The sequence below is a fragment of the Taeniopygia guttata genome, chromosome 1A (genome assembly GCF_048771995.1).
Source record: "Taeniopygia guttata chromosome 1A, bTaeGut7.mat, whole genome shotgun sequence".
Taxonomy (NCBI): domain Eukaryota; kingdom Metazoa; phylum Chordata; class Aves; order Passeriformes; family Estrildidae; genus Taeniopygia; species Taeniopygia guttata.
Genome location: NC_133025.1, coordinates 16,578,154 through 16,596,278, shown reverse-complemented (window position 1 = coordinate 16,596,278; position 18,125 = coordinate 16,578,154). Strand labels below are relative to the sequence as shown.

General features: G+C 39.6%; 1 protein-coding gene across 21 annotated transcripts in view; it reads right to left on the bottom strand.

Annotated features, from left to right (window-relative positions):
- TAFA5 (TAFA chemokine like family member 5) overlaps positions 1–18,125 on the bottom strand; it is a 673,456-nt gene that overhangs the window by 548,572 nt on the left and 106,759 nt on the right. The window contains exon 1 of one of the 21 annotated variants that reach the window (XM_072920330.1): positions 13,545–13,995. The exons of 18 other annotated variants lie outside the window; for them this stretch is intronic. In XM_072920330.1, coding sequence (XP_072776431.1) covers positions 13,545–13,635 — 91 coding nt within the window. In that variant the 5' untranslated portion in view covers positions 13,636–13,995. Of the gene's footprint in view, positions 1–13,544; positions 13,996–18,125 lie in introns of those variants that run through there. 2 more of the 21 variants (XM_072920394.1, XM_072920325.1) reach the window with 2 other exon arrangements.

Genomic DNA, 18,125 nt, shown 5'->3' with positions numbered 1-18,125 from the left:
TTTAACACTCAACTGTATCAGACATCAGCAAAAACATTGCCTTCAAAAAGTTACATAGCTCAGCCCTTGCACAAGTCAAAAGGCCACTGGCAATCATCAGTAGGGACGGGCCCAACACAGCAACAGTTAGAAGGCATTAGACAATAGCTGGGTAAAAACATTATTTTGTACACAATTCCTAATCAGTTTTAAATATATAAGTAGCACTGAAAATAAAAACTGGCTGTTTCCTGAGAGTTGAGATATGCAGTAAATCAGTAAAAATCCTGACCCTACATATTGCTTCATAAAAGTTATTTGCTCAGTTTGGCTGCATGTGGAATTAGAAAGGTAATAGAATACCCCATGACACTCAGAACTAGTTTACAATACTCACAGTGCATAGTATTAAAACTGGCCTTTTAAAATAGGAAATATTAATCCCATTATTAAACTCCATCTTTTCACCTGTTCAGCAAAGCACTGTTGAATATAAAAATATTATTGTTTTTTTCTAGAGAAAAAAGTTAAGCTTTTTAATAGAATTAAAAGGAAGTTTATGGGAACAGGCAGAATGTAGTGCCCCGCATGTTTAAAAATCTCAATATTAACTGCACAGTTGCTGAGCAACAGAGATGCAACAAAATCTTATACTGAAAAGCACCTATATAGTCTACATTTTTTTTTTAGGGAAAAAGATTCAAAACAATAATTATCTTAGGAACAACATAATTAGAAAGCTGATTGGAAAAGACTGTTTGCATAACTTACTAATGTCTGAGTATTATTTTATGTTTTGCACAAATTTGTGGCCAAATACACAGCATTATGCTCTTATTCACAAAACTAGAGAAACATGTCATGCAAGTCAAGAGTTTCCTCAATCTAATACATCAGATTCAGAAAACTTTTGCAACCTACATGTTACTATGGCAACTTTTTTGTTTCTTCAAAATGTAAATTAACTTTGAGGCTTCGTTACAAACTCTGTATTTCCTCTGTGTTTGTACATAATTTTTTCTCATATATGGAATCAGAATAGCTTTTTATTTTAAATAGCTACAGTCTATATTAAAAGATTAAGTTACAGTGAAAAGAAGCTGGGATTAAATCAGTTTGTAAGCACATGTCTGCTTAACCTTGACTTTTAAACAATAACAATAAATAAGTGCAGGAGAAAGCAATCAAACAAATGAGTTCTATGGCAAAGGTTTCTCTCTTTGAGTTTTACAATTATAAACTTGTAGAAAATGAAAATATGCTGCATATTTAGGTCCTTTTCTTGCTATTTATACTGCTAATTCCATTGAAAATCCCCTTTACTGGGTTTTTATTCTCTTCTTCGTAACAAAAATTTTAAAAATTCGGAGAAGAAAGCTTGACTACTCTGGTTTATTATAAAGAAAATTGTGTTTTGATATGCCGGACAGACTTACTGAATTCAAGAACCTGACTGCCTTAAGATGCACAGGTGTCTGCAGTTCCTGTTACAGTGAACATTACAGGAATTATATAAGCCCAGAGATAGATCTGACATCTTCATCACCATGTAAGAGAGTCATAGCATCAGAATGAATCTGAAAGGAAAGCTATTCCTTTTAATTTGATTCCCATTTCTCGTCTGCTGAAAAAAAAGAGAACAGCAAATCTCAACTTGTGAACTGACAAGAATTTTCAATCTACTCATTAAAATACCTGCAATAAATAGAGACTTTCAATTCATTTTACACCATTACTAATGATATATAATAATTTCTATGAACTGAGTTCAATATTAAAAATTATTATAAATCTAAGGAGCTCACAAAAGTGAGGTAGAAAACTTTAAAACATGACAATACAATAAAACACATATGAAAATGTGGGAGGTTAACAAAATATAAAACTTGGTCTCCCCACCACAGGCATCTAAGCAACCTGGTCTAGTAAAAGGTGTCCCTGCCTAAGAAAGGGAATTGAAAGAGATAATCTTAAAGGTCCCTTCCAACCCAAACCACTCTATGATTCTGTGATCTGTATTGTCTTCCTAAGGGAACAGTTGCCCAGAAGTTGCAACTAAGTAATCTAGTCAAAAATAACTATCTAGCAAAGGCAAATGACTTATAAAAAGAGCATAAAGCCCATGTTCATCCTAATTCTCTGTCAGTATTAGAAAAAAAAAAAATCAGACTATATTCTAACAAAATTAAATCAGCTAAATCATTAGCTACTACACAAAACCGTAATGCCCAGTGAACTAGATAATGCAGCCAGCCCTATTCTAAGCTAAAAAACAGACTGTAATGATTTTATAATGGGTGAAGGGACAGTCAAGGCTGTCATATACTTACATAAGCACACAGACAGTGGGAACATGGAATTTATTTCTAAGAGAGCCTAGAAACTAGGGGGAAAAACCCCGCAGTGTTCAGAATCACGAGATACCTTGACCATCTCCTTTTTTGTCCATGTTCCCATGGGTGCATGCAGATGAAAGCTTCATTCTCTTCAGTGAACATGCAAGAGAGAAACTAAAAGTAGACAAGAACTACTAAAGAAATTCAGCATCTAGATGATGAAAAGCATTATGCCTGTGAAGAGACACTGAGGAGAAATGATATTTCATAACTTCTGTTATTTTAACTACTTGCTCATGTATAATTTAACAATCTTTTTCTTGCACTTCTTCTGTGAACAGCTAGCGTCTCTAGACTTGTTAAGTTACTGCAAGGATACGGTTCTGGCTCTAGATAAAGCTTAAGTGCATAATTAAGTAGAAGCACATACTACTAACACTAATAATTCACTGAGTTGGAGTCTGCAGTTGCACAACAGACAACAGCCTCACTTTACAATCAGGAAATAGTGTCATCAGGAGCTGCAGTGCCCAAGTATGGCACAAGGAACTGTAGCGTGGAGCAGAACCTTCCCAGTTAAATACATGCTTCGATCTGTTGTTTTGAAAGAGTTTCATAACGGATGATTTTCCAAAGGCATTTACCTCACACACCTTACAGATGGAAAGGACATTATCCCAGGTCAATAAACCAAGGCAAAAATATACCAAACCTCAGTGCTGCACAGGAGCATAAATGAAAACAGCAAGAAGTTCAATATCAATTTCAATGGAGACAAGATTTCATTCCTAACATCAAACAATTGTATTTTTCCCTTCAACTTTCATACCTTACAGATTTACTTTCTTAAGGCTGTTATCAAAGTTTAAGTTTGCTTAAGTGAAAAGTCATGTGTGGTTTCCAAAATGCTTTTGGGGACAGAAAAGTGCAACTAAAATGAAAAACTACTGCTAATTAAGCATATAACACCTTTTTTTATAAACACGTAACAGTACAAGTGATGCCTATATATCACAACAAAATGGATAATTGTCTAGTTATGAATTAACCAGTAATTATAATAAATCTCTTAGGACTTGACATTAAATTAGTAGGTGGACATGGCCACGAAATGCTCAATCCATGTTTTATCATGCAGTCTCTAACTGCAGGTAATGGGAGTTCTTAGGTCTTCAGCCCAGATGAAAATCATGTCACTATTCACTAAATAACAAGTAAAACACACGTTTAACATTTTAATAGTCTTTAGAGAAAACATAGGACTTATTAGAATAATAAAACACAAGATGTTTTACTAAAATGTTAATCAAAATAATGGAAAGTTGAAAAGAGTCAACAAAATGGGGTTGTTACTATATTCTACCAAAAATATAACACACAGCAAAGTGATTTTTATCTTTAAGGGCTTGCATCTAAAACTCGGCAGCATCCATTATAATTCTATAAAATTAGATAAGGCAACATCTGGTACAATCTATATAGTTTTATAGCCAAGTACACAAAAATGCTTAAAACAGTTACAAGATCTTTTCACAATAAATGAAGCCGAAGACTCTTTACTTCCTCTACCAGCATGTATTATAAAAACAAAGGCAAAAGCTAGAACAAAAGAGGAATAAAAAAGAACATTCATTTTTCTTAATGACTAAATAAGACTTTTAAAGGATTAGCAGATAATGGGGACCTGCTGATGCACAGGAAGAGAAAGCATCTTCAAAAGCATTTTAGTTTATCTCAATTAGTTCATAGCCATAAGCAAGGTGATACCCAAGCACTGACCATTTCAAACAACTATTTGATTCTCTTGAGGGTAAATCTATTCCCAGATTCGCAAAGCACATCTCCAAAATCTGTGCAACTCTGCAACTCTGAGTAATGGAGCAGAGGTTTGTTTTTTTCTTTTCCTTCCTTAAGGCCATAAATTTGCATTGAAAGAATAATGCAGAGAAAAAAAGTAATTTAATACAATAAATAAGTATCAAATTTCAAAAGATATCATATAACATTATTGTCAGGATTAATTAGCAGTCAACACAAAGCCACATAAAATGCAAGTGCTTTTTCAAAACCTAGTGTAAAGGGACAAAGACATTTTAACTTGTCATATAGTAACTTCAAAAATCTTTTATTTCTTATCTTTTAAGAAACATTAGTGCTGCTCAAGAAAACAAGAACTAGTACCCAGGTCCTCTATATCTCTAAGTAGAAAACTTGGTAGTGCATAACTCTTCCACAGACACAAAATAATTCCACACAAAACTTGCTCCAAGCACAAGCTGTGGACTATGAATATATTTGGTTTGCACGGCAATGTTTGGGGAGGGGGGTGGAATTTAGAGATGTTTTCTATGAGAAGCTGCTGGAAGCTTCCTCTGTGTCCAAGGAAGCCAACGGCAAGCGGTTCCAGGATGGACACACCGGCTGCCAGAACTGAGTCCATCAGGGATGGTGGTAGCACCTCTGTGACTATATATTTAAGGGGCGGGGGGGGGAATCTCTGCAACACCAGCAGCATTCAAAAAAGAGGTGTGAGAATATGGGAGAGAAACAAACAGCCCTGCTGACACCAAGGCCAATGAAGAAGGGGGAGAAGGTGCTCCAGGTGTTGGAGCAGAGATTCCTGTGAAGACCATGGTGAAGCAGCTGTCCCCCAGTAGTCCATGGGGATCAACAGTAGAGCAGAGATCCCCCTGCAGCCTCTGAAGGACCTCTCCATGCTAAAACAGAAGGATAGCTGGATGCTCAAGGCAGGCTGTGGCCTTATGTGAAGCCTAGAATGGATGAGGCTCCTGGCAAGACCTGTGGATCCAGGGAGAAAGGAGCCCACACTGCAGCAGTCTGTCCCTGACTGACTAACCCCATGGAAGGACCCATGTTAGAGAACTTTGTGGAGGACTGTCTTCCATGGGAGGGACCCCATGCTGGAGATGAGGGAGAGTATGAAGAGGAAGAAGCAACAGAGACAATGTTTGATGAACTGATTGCAACACCTCTTCCCCATCCCCCGGCACCAATCAGGGGAGAAGGCAAAAACATTAGGAGCAAAGTGAGGCTCAGGAAGAAGGGACTCAAGGGGTGAAGGTCTTTAAAGATTTGGGTTTGTTTCTTGTGACTCGACTCTGATTTTCACTGGCAATAAATTAAATTAATTCTTCCCTGAATTAATTCTTTATTAAGAAGAATTTGTCTGTGATGGTAATTAGTGAGTGATCTCTCTCTGTCCTTATTTCAACCCACAAGCATTTCTGTCAGCACAACTTGCTAATTCTCCTTTTGCTACCAGATTTGGAGCTGCACAGACATCTAAAATTGGACAGTACTGCATCAAGATACACACCATTGCAAACTGCAATGAATACAAAGCTTTTAATCACCCATAGCACCAAACAGACATACATTAGCAGAGGATTTTATGAAGCCATCTGCAGCTCACCCTGTTTTGGGGCAGGTTCTGTGTTTCCCACACCAGAGGTCAGAGTAGCCACAGGATAACCTGAAGATAAGCCCTTCACATGCTGGGGTAACAAGAGCAGACTGGCCAAAACAAAGAGTCCTTAACACAAATCTACATCCTATAAGAAATACCAGAATGTGAATTAGACTAATATATCTATTTCACTGTTCATTGCATATGAAGAAGTATAAACAGAGCACAGTCTTGATTCAGGACAACTTTGAGTCCTAAATAGCTTGCAAGACAAACAGTACTTAAAAAGTAATCTTCATTTAAATGAATCATGATATTTTCTGTTACTCTTTTTATTGTCTGGTTTTAAATTACATCTGCAACTCAAAAAAAAAGAGTATGATTTAGCTAATAAAATACTTAAACCACTAGCTGATTTCTTGGAATTTTCTTTTGTTCTCTAATACTTTCAGGCCCTAAGATAATTTCTCATGAGCCTATTGACTTCAGCAGCCAACAGAAAATTGCCCTGAAGTTAGATGTTTGTTGGAACTCAAAATGTCACAGGTTGGAGGAGAAATTTTTCCAACATACAGAACCCCTGAACCAGGCCTGGGTTCCGTCAGATGTTTAAAAATCTTTCACCTTCTTAAGTTCTAGGTAAATGCACATTTCAGAGACTCGGACTTCAAGGGACTTCAAGATATCACCTAGTCCACGTGTCTGATTCAATTTAAGAATACTGTTCCCAACAGACGAGATTGTAATCTGAAAATAAAACTCTCCCATTCCACAACTTCTCAAGAAAATCTATCTCAATGCTTAACTGTTCTTGCCAATGGCAAGTTCTCCCTAAAGCACCAGCATAAATCTGTCCTGCTGCAACCTTTCCCAATGTCTAGCTTAAATTTCCCTCAAATCAGTTTGCATTCATTGCTTCTTATGATCTCCCCCTTTACGGAAAGGATGGTTTGTTATTCTCAAGGTAGAATTTTACCCACTGCAATCTCTTATCATGCTAGTAATCTCTTCTCTAAACTCGGTAACACTAGTGCCTTTAGTTCTTTTTTCTAGGTCATAGCTCCTAAAGATTTAGCTATTCCCTTTGCTCTCCTGTGGATCCACTTGATCTTTTCTCATGTGTGATTGCAATTAAACAGGCAGACTTTGAAACACCACATAGCCTTGTGGAATATTAGAAGCTGAGGTTCAGAAAATACTTGCCCATTACAGATACTTTTTTTTACCTGATAAATTAATACAATCTCCTTTCTTTTACGTGGTCAAAAATAATACATCACTCATGTGAAAATGCACATTAGTACACAGTCTGCCTTAAGAAAATATTAGTATTGCTTATTTATTTATTAATTTCTTGTTTGGACATATTCCAAACGTGTTACTCATTGCTTCTCACAAGACTAACAACAATTAGTAGGAAGATCTATTGCTCTGAGTAAGATTTACCTGCGAACTGATGTCGTGCCAAAGGTAAAATATAATGAATAGGCAGATTCACTATGCTGTGTTGAATTTCTAGAACAAGCATAGAAAGCATATTTATGCAAATAATAGGATTTTATTAAACAGAACCTACTATCACTATGGGTTAGAAGTAGCACAAGGATATAATTTCTAAGAAAAATGAATCTTAGCTAAAATGCAGTACTGGGTGGAACAGATACCCCAGTTGGCCAGTCATACTCAGCTGAATGATCAATTCCAACTGGGATATCTAAATACTACAAGAAAACAAATACTGTTCCTTTAATTAGTACAATTGTGTTGTGTCTTTTCTTCATGATTATAAAGAACTCTCTTTTTTAAAATACATACACTAAGAGAATAATTTTACCTATACTTTGACTAGTGAATATAAAAAAAATATGGCTTCTCTCAGCACTGTTATATTGAACTCAACTTGTAAGTACGTGCTTTTTTTTTTTTTCCCATTTGGCCTTTTTAGTTCAGTTTCAAAAAGTCTCAGTTGTGTGTGACTTGTTTGGGCAGTTTAATATTTGATACAGTGCATGCCTGCTAAGAAACAAGAAAAATAAATATTAACCAACAGATCTAAAAAGCATGCACTTTTGTATGATGTGACTCACAGCAGTCTATAGTACTGCCTTTAGGAACAGGTAGTGCTGATAAATGCTGAGAAAGGTCAATAATTCATCACTTGTGCTCCTGGGCTATTAAAACAGGCAATCGTAAAAAGGCTACTGAAAAATCTCTTACTAATGGCTTTTTTTAAGTTGCTCAGTTGGGAAAACCAGGCGATTTATACCATCAATGGTGCAGTTCCCTGTGAAGACATACATGTCGTTCATATTAAACATCCAAAGTGAAAAACTATTTCAAAGCTTCCTCCCATGGGCAGAAAACCTGTCAGACTCCCCCTCTTGGTACATCCCAGCACAGCAGATGCCACACAGACAACATCTTTCCTGCCTCCCTGAAAATTGAGAATTTTGTCTACATTGCTTCCTTTCACTGCTACACTTCTGTAATCCTATTGAAAAAAAACAAACAGAGAAACAAAAAAAATATGGACTGGAAACATCAAAAAATTTCAAATACAAAGATATGTTATCTCAAAGCAGAACCTCCTCTCATTTTTCTGCAGCTCCAATGTGCCACACACCATCGCATAACCAATGAACTGGGTCTTAATTCTATTTAGTTGCAATAAAACTATACCAAAAATGCAATGAAAGATTGGATACCTTTCACATTTTCTTTCCTATGTAGCCCTTATTCAAGCTTAGGGCTCTTCAACCACCAATTGAACATTTACTGTTCCCACCCAGGAACAGTAAACCTTCCAGTTCTGCGTTTTGGACCTCTCTCTACCCTGACGTCCTGTGCTGAAAATATCATTCATATCTGCCTCTTCACAACACCCCTCCTAAAAATGTATGGAAGATAGACAGTAGAAAAAAAATTACACTACAGTGCATTAAATACAGCAAACTCTTCAGCAAATTTGCAGCTGGGACACGCTGTCCTCAACTCAGTTTAACTATATATAGATAACATATGCAGCACATCTGGTATGCAAGGTATCTTACTGTTTTGAGACACAGGTAAAGCATAAAAGATAAAAGGGAAAACTGAAAAAAAAATAAACAAAACAAACCTTTTCCCACACTACAGTCTTAAAAGTAGTTATCTTTCTGCATTTAACTGGTTCAAGTATTTTTTTTATATTTTAAAGATAAAAGAAAAACGAAAAGTTAGCAATATTATTGGTCATACTAAGTCACGTTCAAATTCTTTCTAAGAAAATTGTAAGGGCCAAAGCCTCAAAACATTTTAGAAGATAACAGCTCCTTTCCTCAAAAGGTTTTAGCAGTAAACATTAGCACACCAGCTTCCTCAAGCCATCAGGTTATATGAGCAGAAGGCTCCTTAAAAAATCATCTTGGGTATACTGTCAGTAGACATTTTCAAACATTAGCAGAAGAAGCAGCAGAGTTCTTTGGGATTACACAGAGCTAAATAGAATATGTGCCTTGCTATTGTCAGTGTCAAAATGTACATGCTAAAATCAAAGATATGCATAAAGTTTTTTCTGTAGCTCTACAGCCCTGATAAAGTAGTTAAATTTGCATTAAAAGTGACAGCAAATGATATTAAGTATAAAACTTAGCTAAGTTATTATGTTTAAGACTGCATTATTTTTTTTAAAAAGTGCTGTAGTATTTTTCAATATCTCCTAAACCATTCAAGACATCAATGCACTTTCTGATAAATTACACATTTCTATCTCCTGATGAGCTATCATCACATAAACAAAGCTTTAAAGTATACCCAGGGCTGTAACACACCTTGGCTGCCATGTACACATACCCTTCTTAAGTTACTCCATAACTGCCCTACTTTCCATGAGACTCAAAGACATTTAGAAACTGTATCCTTTACCTTTCCTCATCACTGCAGTGTCTGAATGGTTAAAACCTTCTACTACATGAAAGAAGTCCTTGTCAGGGGCAAAGGAGTTCCCACAATTGATGGGGTGTAACAGCAACTCAAATGTTTTTCAATTCTCTTTGAATAAATATGTTAAACAATATTAGATAATGAATCACCTAAAATCAGATGTGGGTAGTGAATATACTTGGTTACTTTTAATTTTCAATAGTCTATACAAAAAGTTTTAGATACTGAAATTTTAAACACTCCTTCATACTGACTGCAGCTGACGAGAGTATGTTAAACTGCTTTGCTTGAAGATCAGACAGGCATGGGACTGCAATTATATATCACAATACCCTTTTCTGGGTTCACAGCTCTATTCATCTTTTAGAAACACTGAAGGACAGATTGGACATAGGGGAACGGATTAGCCACAGGACGACCTGTATTTCCACACAAAAGCCTAAGTGTGGAAAAATGGCACCCTCTGTTACCCATTCTTCACTTCCTGAAAAAAACATATTCATGAAAATAGACATTTAAACAGCTCTTTCCCACTCATCTCAGAACAAGTGTTCATTGTTTCTTAACACCATTTATACAGTAGTAATGTAATGCTACTACCAAACTGCTTCAGTTAAAAAATGTATATAAAAATATTTAAGAATTAAGACAGGCCCACTTCAGCCTAGAGGAACTAAAGTGAAATCAACATGAAATTAACATTAATTATGAAAAAAATCTAAGTCGCCTGTTGCAACATACAATCTCATATTTATGAATGGGACTGAAGGAGGGTTTGGTTCTGGTAATAAGTTTCAGCTGGATGTCATGGAAGTTCTACACACTGTAGCTATGCAGTACAACAGAAATTATAAAAAATACATTGTGTTAATAGGTCATAAGAGCATAACCTACCACATAACATCAGTAATTCCAAGTGAGTAAAAGGAAAATGAACACAGAAAAATACATATAGTAATTATATAATTTTGTATAAAGTGAAGATTATGTCAGTTTTCTGTTAAAATCTATCTCTGGAGAAATAAATAGTAAATATTTTGAAATATGCAAGAATAGAAAGAATATGCTTTAATAAATCAGGTTTGAGCTTTAATGAATGGTACATGTCATTCTTAAATCAATTGTCCTGCATACAACAGAAATGTATGGACTTGTACCATCAACTTGTCTCAGGAGATAGGTGTTATCAGCTAATCTGATCAAGCTAGTCAAACTGGTGGGTTATTTGAACATTCCTTGGGCCAACAGAAAATTATCCTTCTGCACAAGCTATAATCAAATTAAAATGTCCAAGCATTTAACTTAGGAATTTGACCACACAGCTGAGTTACAAACAGCAAGCCTGTGTAGCTCATTAGGCTCCAATGGGAAATTAATCTTTTTGTCAGGAAATCAACAGTCTAACATCATGTGCAATGAGACATAGCATTCCTAACTTTTTATAAAATTATAATGTAAAGTGATAACTCTGACATCAGAAAACTATTTCAAATCTTATGAAGGTAGTGAGATAATATCACATGTATCCTTCTTATACATATTTACTTATTGAACTTACTCTTCTTATACATATTTACTTAATGAACTGATGTGGTAGGCATATGGCTAAATTATTTGCTAGTTCTTTCCTCACACTTTTTGTTGTCTTACTGAAAGTAACATAAAACACCAGGTTCAAAAATGAAAAAAAAAGTAAATTAAAACCTTATTTTGCAAACTGCTTACAATACATAGTCTAAACCCAGTGTTATCTATTTCTCATTCTTTTATATGCCTTCATTTAGATATCTTATGCTTAAACCACTCACTTTTATGGGATATTTTAAAAGTTCTTCCTAAAAATAAAAAAAAAAAGCTCAGTCATACCATGCAGACTTTCATTCAACTCCGCCAAACTATTCAGTGTCTTTATAGAAACTACAGGGAGGAGGAAATTCATACACTGCTGAAGTAACTGTATGGAAAGGGCCAAAATGCTATCGTGGAGATTAACACCTGTCAAGAAAAGTCTGACAGCTGTCCCAATATATGCAATTTACAGTCAGTATATAGTTGTCATTGCTAAAGAAAGCAGAAATGGTTCAGGAACAAATATAAACAAACTGATCTAATTAAGTTTTCCAAGAAGCTTCAGTTTGCTGTCTGCAGTCCACGATAAAAATGGTTATAATTGCTAGAAAAATGTAAAATGTGTTAAAAGTCCTTCATGTACTGCCATGGGTTCTGTTTTTATTTAATTTGCTAGCTTTCTATTCCTACAGGCAGAAATATTTTAATGGAAACAAAATGCTTCTTCTTTTATGGACTTTTTACAGTAACACAGACCTCAAGCCCTAAAAGACCAAAGAAGAAATAAAGCAGTATAATGGCAAATGGAGTGAAAAAATAGCCTGAAAGTCGACAAAATCTTCTCAAAACAGGCCATGTCATTAGACAGATATATATAAATACAGTTGTCTGAGCATTTTAAAAGACTGTTAAATAAGTCACTACGTGGGAGGCATTGCACACAATGCAATTACAGCATGGGTAGGTTTCTTAAAGAAGAAATCTTTAGCTCTGGAGGTATCTGAATAATGTTCCTAAATTAACCAAATCAGGCAAATCAGAATTTATTCATTTCAGGAAAAAAAAAAAAAAAATCCATGAAGACACAGAGTCTCATGCTTTGCTTAGACTGACACTGAATTAAAATCAGTACTGACGCTTCAGAGGTTGCAAGGTAGTCACTTCGCCCAGCCTTGAGTGAAACTTTGTCCCAGCCACAAAAAAGTTTTTTCCCTGCTTTACACAGCCAGCATTCCAAGCTGAGCTTGGCTCCTTTTTCCTCCAGCTATATCCTCAACTATATTACAATGGTAAAAAAAGAAAAAATAAGTTCACCAAAACCCCCATATTGTTGTGTTATCTTTGTTAGCACTGCTTAAAAAAACAGGACTGGACTTTTCCATACACCATGAAATATATACACATTTTTCAGGATTCACACTTGAATCTAAGACTAGAGTTTGTTTTACAAATAACAAATGGACTAATTATTTTAGCAGTAGGAGGAAAAAAAGAAAATACTAATTTCCTGAGGGAAGAAAACAAAACAGAAAAGGATCAATACAAGGTTTACTTCCCAAGAAAATCCCTCTACTCACTTAAGCAAACATTTTTTTCCACCCAATTTAAACAGGGAAAAGAAAAAAAAAAAAAAAAAAAAAGAAAAAAAAAAGAGGAAAGCCTGCCTCACAATTCAAATTATTTTCTCCTGGAAATTGTAATCACAGTTTTCTGACCACAAGGTGGTAAAATCAGAAGCCTTGAAGCCATGCAAAGGCCTCTTCCCGTTTCGGGGCAGTGAGGAGAAGGAAGACGCTGAATGCCCAGGATTTGCTCTGCCCTGCCCTTTCCATAGAACTTTAGTGCCATCTATTGAAAATGTACTGAATAAGGAAGAGGCAAAGGATGCCTATTGATTTGGTATAAAAATAAGACGTTTACTTGTTAAGGGGTTTTTCGGTTTATTAATATTCCCATGATGACTACTCTTTTGTGGTCATCTGATAGCAACAAATATTTTCTATACACTATACATGCCCCATAAAGAAATGAGACGTCAGCTAAAACATCGAATATAAACATCATACGGATTTCATATATATATATATATATATTTATATATACATATAATATATATACATTTACCAAAAATGTAAATCTAAGCCTACCTATTATCTAAAGCAACAAAACTGAGAAGGCTTTAACGGAAAGGAAAAATAGCGTGGAAGCACTGCTGTAAATAGAACATACTGGAAACAGTAAAAATAATTAAGGCACCTCGTAAAGATCTTAGTATTAAAGAACAGGATATGTAGACATGCACATACAATTACCTTCTTTAAGAAACTGTGAGTGGATGACAAATATAAGAAAACAGCAGATCGCTGCTCCTGCTAGTGCCCATAAAGCTTTCAAGAGCTGCATCTCGGTCTGAAACTCAGTAAATACCCAGAAAGTCACACAATGAATTTCCACAGCGATGCATCAACGCTTCCCTCTGTGCGCCAGGCGCGGCGGCTCCCGGCAGGGACAACACTCCCGAGCAGGGCGGGCGAGCCCGGGGCTGCGGAGGAGGGGCCGGGGCTTCACACCCCGCGCGGGGGCAGCGGCAGCGCCGCGCTCTCCTCGCCGAGGCGGCCGGCGCGGGGCCCCATGAATCAGCGCTCCGTCTCCGCGGGAGCCGCGGCGAGCCGGCGGCGGGGGCAGGGACCGGCAGTGCCGGGCAGGGTTGCGCAACAGCGCCCGCTGCGCCGCGGGGGCGCGGGGCCGCCGCCGCCGCTCAGGGCGCGCCGCCGCCGGCCGGCGCGGGGCGCGCAGGGGCCGGGCCCTCCCCGCCGAGGCTCCGCGGGAGCCGCTGCAGCATCGCCGGGCTGCGGGTGCCGCTCGCTCGTCGGGCCGCTGCTCCGCTGCTCGCTGCCACGGCTCGGGGAGGAGAGAGAGAGCGAGCGGGGAGGGGAGGGAGCGGGAGGGAGGGATCTCTCTTTACTGCAACTTCTCCCGGCTGGCGGCAATTTGTTGCACCCCCTTCCTCCTCCTCCCCCGGCTCGGAGATGCTCTCCAGTGCGGGTGCGAGGGGCGGGAGGGAAGTCAGTTCAGCCCGCCGTCCCTGGTAAACGCGGGGCCGCTCGGGGGCTCTCGCACAGATCGCTGTTCTGCCTCTGGGCTGGCACCTCCGCCGCCGGGGCTCCTCGTCTCCCAGCCCCGAGAGGTCTCCCGGGTGCCGTGGCCGGCCCCGCTCCCTCGCCCGCCGTTCGCCCGCGAGGTCGACCCTGTCCCGGGGCCGCGCCCCGGCGGTGGCACCGCAACGCGCTCTCCGAGCAGCCGCGCCGGGCTACGGCGGGCTCTCTCAGTCTACAGGTTGATGCCTCCGCTGCAGCAATTCCCGCGGAAAACAGGAGCGCAAAGGAAAAAATCTAATAAATCAGCGAGAGGGAAAAAAAAAAAAAAGGGAAAAAAACCCCACAAAAACACAGCCCACCAAAAAAAAAAAAAAAGAAAAAAAACCCCGGCACACCAAGGCTGTGATTTTGCTGCCGCCCTCCCACTCCAGGGGAAGCAGCCTGCCGCGGCCACCGGCTGCCGTAGAGCAGCCGTGCGGGGGGGCGGGAAGGCCGGGGCGGTGCTGCGATGAGGGGCCGCTCCGCGGGCACTGCGCGCTCGTCCCCGCCGTTGCGGGACGCGGCGTAGCCGCTGCCAGGGGCAGACGCGGCGCTCCTCACCCGGGGGCCGCCCGACGGCCGGGGCTGCCCGGTCAGGCACCGAGCTCGGTGCGCACACCGGCCGGCGGCGGCTCGGCGGTGCGGTGCGGGGCAGGGCAGGGTTAACAGCCGCACACCGAAGTGCTGCCGGCCGTACAGGGGGGCTGCCCGAGCCGGGCCCCCTCCCGGAGCCCTCTGCCCGCGCAGGCGGTGCGGCTCCGCGCCTCTCGGGCTCAAACGCCGCCGCTGCGCCGCGCAAGCTCCGCGGTGCGCGCGTGTCCCGCAGCGCGGCCGGCGCTGCCCCGCGGGGCGGAGCGCGGAGCGAGCGGCGGCCGCGGGATGCGGGAGAGGGGCTCCAGCGGAATGCGGGAGAGGGGCTCCAGCGGCCGAGGGGCGGCAGGGCAGGTGCGGTCCGCGGCCCCGCGGAGGCTGCGGGCACAGGGCTGGGGCCAGAGCGGCCTCGGCGGGGCGGACGGGGCTGCGGCCGGCACAGCGGAGGGGGCTCCCGCCGCGCGGCCCCGCGACACGCTGGAAGTCGCGGGGCTGCTCGGGCTGGCTGTGGGGTCACTGCACAACATTGACAACGACGGTAAAGCACCGACGGCCAGTGAGCTACCCCGGTTTCTCCGGGATAGGCATCCATAGTTTTGGAGATTAAAGCCGAGTAAGGGAATATTTGCAAGCTGAGAGCTTTGTTTTCATAGCACTTTGGTTACGTCTGCATTTATCATGTCGATTGGAGTTTTGGTTTTTTGGTTTATTGTTTGTTTTGGTGCTTTGTTTGGATTTTTTTTAATATTTCATGTTTAAATATTTGCTTTATTTTAATAAACCAGGACAGGGTTTCCAGATGCTTGAAAGGACAGATTAATAAAAGGTCAGTATTTTTATTGGGCAAACATCTCCCATGCTGTTGATGATGTGTCTTAAACTCATCCCTATGCCTTTTCATTTTTCACAGATAGCACAAAGAAACATTAAAAACAACCATCTTTTGAATTTTAAACTTCATACAAATCCCTATAAATCCATGTATTGCATTTACTATATTTGAAGATTACAGCAATGCAATGTTAAAGCAATGTCAGAGCTATACTAGAGAAACTCCACTGTAAATCTTTCATTCTGAAATGTACACTTCAGTGAGAAATTTGCCATGCTTGGGCACAGTTCAAGTTGGGTTTTGTTTGTTTATTTGTCTTCTGGGTGAAAGAAAAAAGTGTCAAGTAGCTAAAGAAAATTCACACTTTTTATACTTAAGCAAACAAATCTCTCTACCCCCCTGCCCCCCACCGACATAGCAGCTTTAAAATCCACAGGTAACTTTAAAATCCACAGGATTTTAAAAGTGTCAAACTTCGGAGATTACACAGTCCGCAGTAAGTATCTTTTAGTCTGAAAACATTTCGAGAAAAACCTAGAAAAATTTTACTCATTGCTTTCCTTTTTGACTAAAAGCACATGAAGATCCACTGTCAATGGGTCATAAGCCTCAACAGCTTGTTCTTTGCCCCTTTCTGAGGTGCAAGATGGTGCTTTCTCTCATTCTAAACTAGTCTTACTTCTCTGAGCTTCTTAATTAGACCAATATGCCTGCGTTTCTGTGGCCTTTAGGTCAGACCCTTCATAAACAAAATATCAGAACATGGCGTTGTGCTCCCTGGCTGCAGCGGAGTCACTCTACTTGCACACTAGTGGAAGTGGGAGCAAAATCTGGTTCAGCGCTCACACTGTACAAACATATTTAGTCTCATAGCAACAAACAATTCCAGAAGACTTCCCATTTGAGAGGACAGTGATACCTGGCAACGCCACTTGCTATACTACATATGGTTCCCTCTCAGTTTTGTGTTTTCTAAATAGCTTTGGACTTTTCAAACAGAGTGAGTCCTATTCAAAAATATCCACCTTCAATTTCTTTACTTGTTACCTGCATAAAGATTTATAAAATATTAAAGATAACTCAAGTTACCCATGTAGACTTTTCTGAGTAAATTGCACTGATAAAAATTCCCCCTTATTTTTCAGCCAATTAAGATTTGCCTCCCCGACTAATGGAATCACACCTGTCAAACAATTTCTAAGCTGCTTAGGCCGTAACAGATTTGCGGACCTATCTTTGCATTTCCAGGTTTTGTCCTGACCCCATTCATCTTCAGCAACACAGAGGCAAAAATCTGTGATCCTAGCAGTAGCTCTTTCTAGGGAACCACTCCACAGGGGTTTTCCCCATTGCGTTTTAAAGTTGAAGGAGCAATGCTCAGTACCTGAAAGCTGGTAAAGGATGGTGATGGTGTTGGCAGACATTTCTGATATAGAAGGCTTTTGCAGCTGGGAAGAGAAGTGAGGAATACATTTTCCTGATGATCAGGGAGCATGAGCAAATGTGTAAGAGATTGAAGATCTTCTGAAATCTTACAAGAAAGCAGCAGAAAAATAAAGTGCATAATTTTCAAATGTGTGTTCTCTTTTGGAAATACAGCTCATTTGTTCTTTTTACCAAAAATTCAGTTGAATTCTACAGAATTACTAAAACTGGAACTCGGTAGCAAAAACAGCAGCCTTTGTTCAAGTATAGAGACTTGAAAAATTATCTATACTCTGCATTTAATTTTGTGAAAAGATTCTACCAGATTCTGTAAGATTTATTCTTCGCTACTGAGATATTTTATAAATAAAGATGTGCTAAAATTCCTGGAAAACAATCATGATCAGATTGCATTCCACATACCTAGAAAAAAGGTCCTACTATTTCCAGCTGTGTCAAATGCCTCTTGCATGACTATTTATTCCATGCAATAAATCCCCAAATTTTGCATGGCCAATGTAGATCTAAATGCAGGAGCACAAGATGTGACATTAGCCTATTTTAAGTAATGAATTTGGAAACTACTTCTGGCTTTAGAAAAAAGAAAATAGAGAAGACAATAGCTATTATTAGGTTATTTAGACCAAACTTTTTCCAATGCCCACTGGATTTCATTTTTGTTACTTTTGAGTTACTCAGGCAATAGTCTGTCACCAGCCACTTGAGGTGATTATTCCAGCCCAGTGGTTCTCTCAGCTGGAATGTTTCTCCCGATGCTAAGTTTAACATTTTATTTTGTTGAAATTCACCCAGTTCATCTTTCACATATACCTGAAGTAGCATTATAAATCCTTTTCCATTTTGAATCTCACCAAAATATAAGATATATTGGATATATTGGAATGAGT